General features: G+C 48.6%; 1 protein-coding gene across 1 annotated transcript in view; it reads left to right on the plus strand.

The window, feature by feature from the left end:
• LOC104494003 (collagen alpha-1(V) chain) overlaps positions 1 to 8,580 on the plus strand; it is a gene marked incomplete at its 5' end in the record, with an annotated part of 114,653 nt that extends 106,073 nt beyond the window's left edge. The window contains 3 exons of the mRNA XM_010136778.1: positions 1,864 to 1,932; positions 5,719 to 5,952; positions 8,347 to 8,580. Coding sequence (XP_010135080.1) covers positions 1,864 to 1,932; positions 5,719 to 5,952; positions 8,347 to 8,493 — 450 coding nt within the window. The remainder of the gene's footprint in view (positions 1 to 1,863; positions 1,933 to 5,718; positions 5,953 to 8,346) is intronic.
• Between the last annotated feature and the right edge of the window lie 4,204 nt (positions 8,581 to 12,784).

Here is a 12,784-nt window from a genome sequence, read left to right on the forward strand (position 1 = left end):
GCTTCATTTAACTCCTTCCTTGTCTTCCCTCCTGCAGCCAGGCTGCTGCTCATGCTATCTGCGTGCATAAGCCCCGACGATTCCTCTACCCTCACTCTGTCTTCAGGCAGCGCAGATAAACGTTTATCTGCTGTCATTTTTCCTGGTGTTTCTTGTGGATAAATGATCCTAAATGATTGCAGCCAGCCTCAGCTAGCCTCAGCACTCTTCCTGGCACTGACTTACAAGGTTGAAGTTTTTTTGTGTAATGATGTGCTTAGCTCAACCATTTTTTGTCCTGTACCCAGGCACTCTGTTTCCCAGAGCTGCTGTCCCCAGTACCTGGGGACCACTGGCCAAGAAGCAGCTCTTGCAAAGGGACCTAGGGGAGCTCTCTCGGTGTCGCAGTTGTGCTCCAGCTGGGTTAAGGTGCAGACAAAGCTGTGCCCTCCAGTGAAAGCTGTTTGCTTGCTAAATTTCATCCAGCAGAAATATATGCCAGCACAGGACGAATAACATGCAACATAAATCTTCCTTGTGTTTTTCTTAGGGCTGTCCAAATAGGAGATGGATTTCTTCTCCTTTGCATTAACTTGCGTGGCTCTCCTCAAAACATTGACAGCTAAAACAGCAGAGTCTGCCCATGATCATACATTTGCTCAAACTCTTGTTACGCTGCTCTTTGGCCCCATCTCATCCCCCCTGGAGCTGCTCTTCTGACCGCTACGAAGCTCCTCAGATGCAAATTGTGCTACTTTTCAGTACTGTTGTAAATAAGAAAAAGCTTCAACCCTCTCTTTTTTCCACGTAGAGGGATGAAAATGGGTACCACACCAGCGTTAATACTGGCCGAGTGGTTTTATTATAAGCCACAGCAGAGTTTAAGCCGTATCTCCTTCCTGTCCATCCTTTACCCAGCAGAAACACACTGACCTGCTGTATGGTTTGTGTACTGGAAAGGAAAGGACAATCCCAAGACACCTGCATAGAGCTTGGCAGTTGTTTTCGGGAGATTTACGGCAGAACTGAGGGAGCTTGTGGGAGGCTGAGGGAGCAGACAGCAGCCATGCTTCTTCCCTGGGCTCTGACTCAAAAAAAGTGATTCAGCTGCTTACATGGGGCTGCCATGAGGGCAGCTCCAACAGCTCATTTCTTGTCAAAGTCACCCCAGGTACCTGAAGTTCCCTCACCTGTGATGATCCAGCACCGACTGTCTAGGATACGCCTTATTGCTGCACGAACACAAGAGCCAGGCAAAGGCTTTTCCTTAATCACGCTCTTTGCCTTTCCCAGCCCCAAGCATCTGGATGTGGGTTAGAGAGACAGCAGCCTTCTCCATTACCATCATGGCTTTTCCTGCCCAGCTCTCCCATGAAAACCAATACATCTTTTACCGTTGATATTTCCTTTTTTCCTCTCTATCTTTACTTTTATCTCTCCTGCTGATAGACCGCACTGCTGGTTTTGCATCCAGAGTATCTCGGAGGCAGAGATCACTAGCCCTTAACAAAGGAGGCTGGTCCCCAGGCAGCGCTGGGCGCCTGGGGCAGCACCGAGCCGTCCGGCTCTGCCTGAGAAGCTGCTGCCACCTTAGGGCTCTGCCCACTGGTCTTCTTACAGGTGTATGAAGTTTAAGAAAACCTTTTAAAGGAAGTTGGACACTTTCAATAAGACATGCAGACTCTGCTTGCGGAACTGAAAGTAACTTTTTTTTATTTCTTTTTTTCTTTCTCTCTTCCCTCCTTGCCGTCCACAAACTAGGCTAGAATTACTTCTTGGCCAAAGGAAAACCCAGGCTCCTGGTTCAGTGAATTCAAGCGCGGTAAACTGGTAAGATGCATCTTGGTGCTTTCTGTTTTCTTTAACCCGTGTCATATTTTACAGAGTAAAATGGCTCGTTGGCCCAAAGAACAGCCTTCCACATGGTATAGTCAATACAAGCGGGGGTCTTTGGTAAGTGGCTAACCTCGGCCCTCCAGCCCGAATCAGAGCGCGTCATCTGCTTTGGTATGGCCAGACCTGCTGCACTTTGCATGCTGGACTAATAACCATCACAAGTCGCAGTAAAAACATTTAAGGTGGAAAACTGACAAACAAAACCCAAAACCTAGTGGGGAGACTTTTTTCCCCGTCTGCTTGACCGGAAACCTAGGAGTAGGTGAGAAGCTTTCCTGTGCCTTAGAAGGGGACATGCTGACATGCTGGAGGCCCCTGTGGAGCTGGAGCTGTTGCAGGTCTTTCTCCAGAGAGCATTGCAGTGAGGGCCTTCCCACAGGAGGGCTCTTGCTCTCTCCTAAAAGGTTCCCAGGACAGCAAGGGCAAACTAGGTGTCCCTGCGCTGCTGTCCCCCAGCAGAGCAGCCTTATCCCGAGCACTGAGAGACTCCTAACATGATGCTTCAGCCTGAAGCTGGGCACGGTGCTGTCACAAGCCCATGTTCATTGGTAGGAGGCTGAGGTGGTGAACCTGCACATCTCTGGTCTGGGGGAGGTTTTCCCCAAAGGGTGGATTTTGTCTCCCACACTAGAGATGGGAGCTTTCATGGCATCCCCGGAGATAAGTCATTGGTTTAAAGGAAGATGTCAAGCCACGTGCATTTGCCAAGCCTGGTGGACAGGAATTTGACTTAGTCACAATAAAAATATTTTTTTCAAGGGAGAACAACTCTTGTAAGGTCGAACAATGTTTGATGTCAGCAAGCAAGACAGCTACACATAAAACAGAGAAAAGGCTCTGGTGCTTTGTCCTGTAACAGGACATTCATGTTGTGGATAGATCACTCCCACGCCCTGGGCAGGGATGTCAGAGGATCATAGAGGACCAGGCTGGAAGGGACCTCAAGGATCATTTGGTCCAACCTTTCCTGTCAAAAGCTGGCCCAGCACCATGTCTGGCCAAATCTTGAAAATACTAAGTGCTGCAGAATCCACCACTTCCCTGGGGAGCTTATTCCCAGTGCAGCAAGTGGTGAGTGTAAGCCAGATCTCCTTAAGCAACAGGAATCTCCCGTGTGCATTTCCATCCTTGTAGGATTAGTGGGATGCTTGTAATGAGCTCAGTCAAACCAAGAGAAGCAGGGAAGGAGGAAATATTCAGCAGAGAGAACCAACTTGCCCCTGAAAGCAGGAGATGCTCTGATGTTGCTCGCTGAGCTGCCTCATGCAGTCATCCTCTCCCCAGGGCTGAGGTTCCTTGCAGTGCCCCAAACTTCCACCTTAAAAAGTAAACAACAAAGAATCTCACCGCGTTGTTTTCCTAAGCCGCATTTCATCGCCACTAAACACAGTTTGCTCTGATTCTGCCCACCAGAAGGATATGGCTTCTGCAGCTTCTCTGCATTCTGGGATAAGGCCGCAAAGCCCAGGCTTCAGCCTTGGAGCTCCTTGGAGGGCAACGACTCCTAGTGCTCGTAGCTTCACTACAGAGCGCTCCATCAGTCAATGTGACGAGTACCTCCATTTCTCTATCTTCTCTTTTTTTCCAATCTGCCAGCTATGTTAGAGGCTGAATTGCCAACCTAGAGTGTAGAGCACATTTTTTAAATAGGAATTTTAGTGCTACTTGGAGCCCTTGGTTCCATCTTTCTGTGTTGCCATTTTCTTGCTTTTTTACCTGTCCTGCATTTTCTGTTTAGAAAAAAGCCACCAGAACGTAGAAGAGCTGCCTAAACAAACCACAAAACTGTTAAACACACAAGCCATAAAAGTAAAGTTTCATTTTTATTTTTTTTTTTTTTTTTTAAAGTACCTCTCATTTCACTCCAGTCCATGCTTGGAACCACGAAGCTGGTAAATTGGGGAGGTGTGCCTGGATCCAAGATCGGTTATATCTGTGTGTGGATGCAGGCAGGATGAATGAGTTTAAGCTTCCCTCTGGGTGCAGCTTTACTCCTATTCCTCCATGGAGAAGGTCCCTGGTGTCTTTCCACGCAATCTGAGCACGCTCTCTCAGTAGGGCTGAGCCCACGGGGATCCCCAAAGCCGAGGGGAATATTTCCAGCTGGCTGCTCAGGCTGGTGACAGGGAACATATGAATCTCTGTGCTTGCATAAGGTGTGCAGCCCTGAAGGAGCTTGTCTTTCTTCTGAGGATGTTTAAAGTAAGGGCAGAGTAAATATGAAACATACAGAAACCATCTTGTTTCAGTGTGTCCGTGCTGTTGTTAATTGATGACACCACGCTCACAGCTGATTTCTTCATGGTGCAGCCAAGCTGCGTTAGAGGGGTTAAAGGGTTGCAGGTATTTTCTCCTGGACTCTGCTTTCCTTTGTGTTACACACAATTCCCAGTAGCCCTACTGAGGCCCACCACCCATCCTGTCCAGTTAACTTCATAGCCATATGGCATCTACCACAGGGAAATACTATCGCAGAGAAAACAGGAAAGGATCGATTTTGCAAAACTGTGTTGCCAGAGGAACCCTTATGCACAGAACCAGTTCCCAGTGGCTCCAGTGGCAAAGCTGGGAGAGACCCTTGTGCAGCCTGCAGAGGCAGAACCCAACCGAGACCCCATAACAAGCAGTCCGGCTCCCAAACCAAGCACTGATTTGAAATAAGAGCCAATAAGAGCAGCGGGTCCTGCAGACCAGTAGTGCCATGAGTCACTGGGTGTGTGCTCAGCAGTCGGCATTTTTTGTGTCCCCTCCCTTCCACGTCCTGGTGGTTTTCTGGTAGCTCTCCTGGCACGCGTGGCTCTCTCATGGTCAGTCATATTTAACTCTCAGGAGGACAGCGCAGCGGTATCCTGACAACCGGTTGGTATACTCATTTGTTTTTATTATCTTTTTACTCCTGATTTTATTGCCTGGTTATGAATCTCTTCTACCGTTTGCAGCTTGCACCGATGTTTCATGGTACCTCGAAGAACATTGCATTGTCTGTGTGCCTGTATTTTTCTCCTGGTCGTTTCTAAAGAAACCCACTGTCCGTAGAGGACAGTAACGAACAGCAGCTCTGGTAGCTTGGCCGTGGCTGGAGGTGCCACCTGAAGTACAGTTCATATATACGTGCAAACTATCTGTCCTGCTGTGCGGTTGCTTCCTTGGTGGGGTACGAGAGAAAGTCCTGAATCCCTGAGGTGCTGCAAGTGGGTTTCACTGAATTGTGTTCTGTAGAACTGTGTTTCTAGATACTGTTCTCTTCCAAGGGAGAAAAGGAGCCTGATATGCAGAAGGGAGCAAATCCCAGTGCTGGTGCAGCCCTGTGGTTCCTGCCATGTCCTAAGGGCAGCAAAATGCATTTTCTGTTCAGCCCCCGAGTCCTTACCAGCAGGAGCAGGATTGCTGCAGATGAAGCACTGCTTAAAAGGCAGTGTTGTTGCCCAGGAATAATGAAAGGGAAGTACCCCAGTGTCTACAGAGCAAAATGACCCCAGTGGTCAGAAAATCATCTCAAATAGGGCAGAAAAATAAAGCCCCAACCCCCTACAGAAATCTGCTTCATCTCCTTTTCTGAGGCTGCAGAAGTATGTTCCGTGTTGGCTTACACTTGAGATATATCCCAAAATTTACAACCTTTTGCAAGTGGGGCTGAAATCACCCTTCCTTTTGCCTCCTGCCCTCCAGTAGCCTTATTTTTTTTAGTGTTGCAGGAGCAGTGTCTGGCCTGCAGTGGGCTGGTGAGACTGAGCCCCACGCACAGGGTAGTAGAGATGGGTGTGACTGGTGGTCCTCAGAGCCCCCCAGACCTGTTGCATTGCCCCTCACTGCCCAGTGTTTCCCCTTCTCCGCTTCTCACAGCTCTCCTACGTGGATTCGGATGGCAACCCCATTGGAGTGGTGCAGATGACTTTCCTCCGGCTCCTGAGCGCCTCGGCCCACCAGAACATCACTTACAACTGCTACCAGTCTGTAGCCTGGCACGACGCCACCACCAACAGCTACGACAAGGCCATCCGCTTCCTGGGCTCCAATGATGAGGAGATGTCCTACGACAACAACCCCTACATCCGAGCCACCCTCGACGGCTGCGCGGTACGTGGGCAGAGCCGGTCTCGGCTGGTCCCTGCAAAAGGGGTCAGTGCTGGAGATGTCTGTCCCCCTCCCTTGGTTGTCCTGCCCTGGAGCAAATCACCTCCAGATTCCCATGTTTGTTGATGTAGTTGCCTTGAGGATTGTCCCCAGCATGGGAGACATCAAGCTTGCTGTTTCCTACGTTGGGAACACATGATTCCACCCAAGGGGAAGCTGCAGCACCTCCAGGAACCAGATCCATTTGCTTTAGTCCTGGGCTTTAGGCTGTGCATAGAAGAGACCTGCCTAAAACAGCCAGTTGCTTTTAAATGCCCCCTCTTGCCTCTGCTCGTACTCCATTTCCTCACACGGGGAGGGGCAAGTGTTGACACCCATGAGTTTTGCAGACTTTAATAATTTTTTAAAGTGCTTTCAGGAAATCTTGAAGGCAAAGCTTTAAGGATTTGGCATTGGGTCCCTTGGGGATTTTTTGCAGCCCCAGGAGGGCTCTGGGCTGTGCTTTCTCCACGCAGCCTATGCTGCTCCTCACCTTTGCTTTGGCCATGAACAACAGCCCTTTCCAAAGGGGCTCAGCATCCTCCCTTTGCTTTTGTCTCTCTGTTGGATGCCTGATTTAGGACTGAGCTCTGAAAAATCTGCCCTCACGAGCTAAAAATTTGGCAAAGGGGGTGCTGCTTGCATTTCGTTTGAGCCCCAGCTTGCTGGTGCAAAAGCGTGCATTAATTCTCACCCTCTGCAACTGCAGTGCCTGAAGCCCACGGGGCGGAAAGATTGAGATGTTTGACAGAAAAAGCCCTCCACATAATTTGAGATGAAAGTGGTTCTCTTCTGGCACACACATTTTTTTTTTTTTTCCTGTAGGAGCAACGAGGAAAATCAGATTAGAATCACTTCTTTTAACACTCTGGCAGAGAGGGAAAGGGCATCCATCCCACTTCTGGAACCACTCAGAAGCCACATGGGGAGGTTTATCCTCAAGTACTTCATATCTCCTGCTAACTCAGTGTGTCCTTGGTAAAAGGGCCTTCTCCTCCTTTTCCCTTCTTAAGTCTCGGGGATGCTGCAAGATCACACATTGCACATTTTAAGGCAGATGTGTCTGCTGAAAACCAGGCTCTGAGTGGTTTAAGTGACTGGGCTCTGCTGCCCTGCGTTCCTCTCCCTAACGAGGGGTGTTTTCATGGAAGAGGACTGTAGCTCCTCTGAGTTTATTTGCTTGGTTGTTTCTCACAGGCAGCTGTTGGCACAGCCAAAGTCAGTGTTGCAAGTAAACAACTGGCAAGAGCTAAAGCAATGGGGGCAACAGGCACCCACGGTGCAGGAGCACTGGGAGAGCTGAATGAGCCCCAGTGTGATGGTGGGGCACAGAGCTGTCATCTGCTGGCTCAAAGCTTTGGGTATTGCTTGCAAACTGGCATGACCCAGTCCTCCCTCTCTGCAAGAGATGCTCCTATGGGCTGTAAAAAGGAGGTAAAATATGTCAAGGGAGCTTTTAGCATCCTTGAAGAAAGAGGCTCTGCATCTCCTGTACCATCTCTGGCACCCTGGCAGAATATCCTTCCTGAACCGCAGGCAGGATGTGAAATGTAAGGTTGGGCTGCAGAGGTCCTGGTGGGACCCGTGCTCTGCCTATGATGGAGGCTGCTGCAGCCAGCCCAGGGCTCACGTCTGGGCTCTTCTTTGAACATGGTGTTCCTGATCTTACAGCCGTTTCTCAGTAGCTGTGATACAGCCTATTCTTCTGAGACGCACAAATCAGAGGGTAAGGTAGAGCCAAAAGCTGCTCCATAAATTCACTTGTTTGTGCAGCTTTGTATGCCCTGGAGTGCACTTCTGCCTCTCTAATAATTATTTATATTTCGGAAATAACTGTTTGGCTACCAGGCACGATAAAAAGACAACATCACCTTGTGAATTCCATCAAACTTTAAATGCGATCTTTTCGGTAGTGCTCGGATAATAGTCAAACTAATATATTCAAATTAAATCGCTCACGTTTGCTCAACAACCCATGCGTGTCCTCGGGGAGGCAAAACAACTCTACCAGCGCCACAGCGATTTTACCAGGCTCCTGTTCCAGCTTCGAGATGTGCTGACGGCAGAGGGTAGCGTCTTTTGATCTGCATGGCAGCAGCTGCTTCTGCTCCAAAGTCTGGGCTCAGGACAGGTCACCTCCTAGGGTTTGCTCAATGGCCCCCATCCCACTCAAGGGCACGTCTGCTATATCTGCAGGGTAATCGCTGGGTGTTTGGGTGCTGGGTGCTAATTTAGCTCAGAAAACGCCTGGGCAAGATCATCACCCAGCTGACTGATGAATGTTCCTTCATGCTAACTTGCTCTTGTTGGGTTAGAGGCATTGTCAGAGCTCATCTCTCTCCCTCTTCTCCCCATCAGGCAAAGAAGGGCTATCAGAAGACTATCCTGGAAATCAACACGCCCAAGGTAGAGCAAGTGCCTATAGTCGACATCATGTTCAATGACTTCGGAGAAGCATCACAGAAATTTGGATTCGAGGTGGGACCAGCTTGCTTCATGGGCTAAGAGCCACCTGAAAACTAGTCTCCAAATGAGCAACCTCGTAACCTCATTGCGCCATTTAATTAATTAAAAAAGAAAAAAAAAGAAAAAAGAATTCCTTGTCACATGCGCGTTCTGAAACTGGACAGCGATGGGTTATTTTTTTCCATTTTGTTTTGTTCTTCGATTTGCCCGAGTTCCTCTGTGCCACCATGCCCACACGTACCGAATCGCCGACCAAGAGGACCGTTCCCGCGACAGACGCAGAATCACATGACCGACTGCCGCACGTGTGGCCTGGAGACCTGTCCCCGTGCCACTGCCACCGCTGCTCCCACCGCTGCTGCTCCATGGCCACCCAGCAGACCCTGCCGCCAGCAAAGACTCCGTCTTCTTGCCACGCAGCAATACCAAGCGTTTGTCGACGCGTCATTTGTTTGCTTCAAAGGAAAAAATGGAAAAAACTTGAAACTCCTGCTTGACATTGAAGTCCCAGCAGTCGTGGCTCCAAACCAGCCCTGCTGAAGCTCATCCAGAGGCATTTCTTTGACTTCCAGGAGATTTGGATCGGCTCTAGCAATCAGACATCACGGCCATTTCCAGAATTTTTAATATCTCTGTCAAATCGCGTAATTCTGTTTTTACAAAATTTAACCCCATGAATTCGATAGCTAAAGGTCACACTGGGCATCTCCCGTGTGTTAAAGGTGCTTCTATTTTTGTATGTTTGTAAGTAAATATTTGTATTGTATATTATTTTAAATGTTTAAATGTTTCTGGCTTCAAAACATGCATGTGACCCGGTCTGTAGTAAACCCACCGCCCTTCCCACCACCGTCGCAGTCAAGTGTCCACCTGGGAATGGAGACGGCGGCTCTTCTGCCCTTCCCAGCCCCAAAGCTGGAGAAGCTTGGAGTTATGCCCAGGCACGATGATGCAGGATGAGTGCCCAGTGAACGGCAAACCCTGAGCCTTTTGGAGTGATTCGCTTCGAAATGAGGAAATTAAAGCCACTTTTAATCAGGATTTCTACAGAACCTAAAAAGCAGGATCTGCTTTGTGTCTCTGCCTTTTTATCCGCTCACTTACCTTAACGTACATGGTTTAAATTATCTTCGTTTTTTCCTTTAGCATTCTTTTAAAATAAGAATAATAAAAAAAAGAATCAATTCCCAGCGGCAGATTGCAGTGGCAGGGGAAATCCATCTGTCCTCTCTGAATATAGTATTAAAGAGAAAAAAGGAAAAAAAAAAGGTGCTTTTTATTTTTACATGTCTCTGTGGTGCTATCTATTTGAATAACTTTAATACAACACTGGTGATATCCTGCCACTGGCCAATCTCCCACCGGCCTCTGCTTTTTCGCCACTTTGAACGCAGACTGCAGGCTTTTGCTCCAGTCTTTGATTTATCAGTGCATGCGCCTCCGTACCTGTCACGTAGGAGACCCGCTCCTCACCCTCGTTGTAATGCTGTAGCTTATACGGTCCGTGTAGAAAAAGTATTAAATGTGCTTACATCTTTTTTTTTTAATCTCCAAGACTATTCATGCCTTTCCTATGGTGGTGACCGCACCAGACTGTTCTCAGTCGCTGCATGTTTGTGGTGCTAATTTATGTATCTGTTGGCTGTCCTGACGCGATGCCGAAGCCGTGGGGGTGCCCGCCCAGCGCTCCCGGGGCTCTGCAGCTCTCTTGGTCTTCCCACGGTGGTTCTGCCACGATGGCTTTTTTTTTATTATTATTTCCCATGCAGCGTTTTCAGCGCGCAGCCTGCTGACACCATCCTCCTTTTCCGTTTGTTTGTTTTTTCCCCTGGCTATTTTCCTTGTTCAGATCTCCTGGCTGGAAAATAGACATTGCAGGGTAGGTTTTTTTATTATTATTTGGCCTGGAGTATTACAGCAACGCTTGAGCCAAGGGGGGTCTTTCACCGTAAAGGAAAAGACATCACATTTACTGTGAAGAAGAGCCTATATCTGATGTCTTTTCCCCCCTCCTTCCCAAGCAGAGAGCAGCAGTGCCCGAGGAAGGGCAAAGCCGTGCTGGAGGGAGCGGCAATGCCGGGCGGTGCTTTGCGGTCTGGGAGAGCCGTGTCCATCCATCTCCCCTCTTCTCTTGTGTTCTCTTGGATTTTCATTTTTTCCACTTGGGGGGAAAAAATAATAAAAGGTGCTACCTTAAAAACTGCAGACTCTGGCAGCAAAGCGGTGAAAAGGAATTTGTAATAACGTGTAGGAGAAATCAGCTTCTCAGTCACCTTGGCAAGAACCTTGTTCAGGAACAGTGGGAAGGTCAGAAGAGGTTGCTCGTTCCTCTCTGCAAGAGAAAAGCCATATATTGATGTATGTACACATGTGTGCGTCTGTCTAGGTCATGTGATTCTGTTAAAAATTTTCATCAAGGGAGCTTTTTTCTGTTATTTTTCCTTTTATTTCTTTGCTTTAAGAAAAAAAAAATCCTCTGTTGAATTCCACAGTGTTGTAATTGTACTGAGCTCCAAACTGTTCCGATTTCCCCAGACCACTTAGCTACGGTATATTGCAATAAAATTACTACTTGTATTTGCAGACATTCTTTTTGTGTAATTTTATTTCCCTCCTCCCTTAATATATGACTTGAACAAATGTTGATAAGAAAAATAAAGCCTATGGAAAAAAATTTTAGTACCCAAGGCCCTTTTTAAAATATAGTGTCAAATGACATATTGTACATTTCTTCGAAGTCCAATAAACATGTCATAAAATTTAAGTGTAATGCCCATAAGAGCTATTTTTAAATATTTTAAACCTGTGTAATAAAGGAATAAATGTAATAGATTTTTTCAATAAATCAAGTGTACTGTTTCCACCTAAACCAACGTGATGTGAATGTCTTCTTGGAGTTGATTGCAGTGTGATTTCCCCGTGATCCCTCTGCTCAGTGGAGCCTGAAGAGTTCAGCAGCGGTGGACGTGCTTAAAGGTAACATATACTGTAAAGTAATAAAGCAAACCCATCAGAGAGAGAACTTCTAGGCCTGGAATCTTCTTTTCGCAGTGAGAAACTCCAATCGACCCAACAGCACGAAAACCCAACCTGGGGATTGCAGTGGCTGGCAACTGGATGTGAAGCTCAGGTGGCCACCAGCTCTCCACCTTCTCATCCCAGTGGCAACGGCACCCGAGGAGCCTCTGCTCAGTACTGCAGCCTTTGCTCCACTTGATCTTCCCACTTCCAGACGAATTCAGGAGGCAAACCACTTCTCCAGCTGCTTGGTGAGCTACTCAACCCTCACACCCCAGGGCACGGTCTGAGCCCCAGGGCGCTGCTGCATGACAGTGCTGGGGGAAGCAACGTGGGGGACGCTTTGCTTGTCCCCTCCACCTTACCTCCTGTGGGTTTCACTCAGGGATGTGCGAGAAGGTGACAACTCCTCTGGAACTGCTGTAAGAAATTGCACCCAGCCCAGGGGGCGCAGAGGAGCACCCGCCCCTGGTTCAGCCTGGGGAGTGAGAGTTCCCCCAGCGCAGCTGAGCCCAGTGGTGGCTCCAACAGCTTTCAAAGCAGCTGGGCCAGCCTGGGCAGGGGATGGGGCAGTTGCGAGGCTCACAGTGTTTGCTTTGCTCTGCCTGGGATTGTTTTCTAACAGGCAGGAGCTTAACTGGACTGGGATTTATGCACTTCTGTGTGTTAAGAAGGTGAAGCCTGAAGAATATTTTCCCCCATCCAGTTACCTGAGCTGACATGGGCATGAGGATGTGTACGTTTGCTTCCCGGATGTTTCCTCAGGTAACACGTCAATTGCTGTGTGACTTGTTTTCTACCTGTAAAATGGGAATTACTCCTTCCTGGTTTATTTTATAGCCCAGTTCTGGAGGAAGGGGCCCAGGTCCTCCTGTGCTGCCTGTGTGACTGTGGGCTCTCTGTCTTCTATCTTGGAGATCCTTGGCTTGTTCCAGCTGGTAGAGCAGTGACAGTCCCTAAAAAAAGCACATTCCTACGTGGTTTGTGAGAGTAGGCAGCAGGACAGAGAAAAGAGCCTTTAGCCTGAGCTCAGCCATGTATTAGCCAGTTGAGACCCCACAGAGAGGTTTATCTTGGGACAGGAGGCTTGTGCACCCATCGGTCGCCTGGGATGAAGCATCGGTGCAAGTGCCTCCTGGCCAGGGCTGTGTGTAGGAGCAGGCTGGGACGGAGCCGTGGGCTCCTCATCTGCATGGTGGCACCAGCCAGGCACGATGCCAAGCACCTTTTCCAAACGCAGCTCCCTCTAGTCGTGCTTCGACCCTGGGGGTGTGCTGATGGTGACAGAGACATTCCTGCTCCTCCTGGGGGC

Source organism: Buceros rhinoceros, unplaced genomic scaffold (genome assembly GCF_000710305.1).
Source record: "Buceros rhinoceros silvestris isolate BGI_N320 unplaced genomic scaffold, ASM71030v1 scaffold11325, whole genome shotgun sequence".
Taxonomy (NCBI): domain Eukaryota; kingdom Metazoa; phylum Chordata; class Aves; order Bucerotiformes; family Bucerotidae; genus Buceros; species Buceros rhinoceros.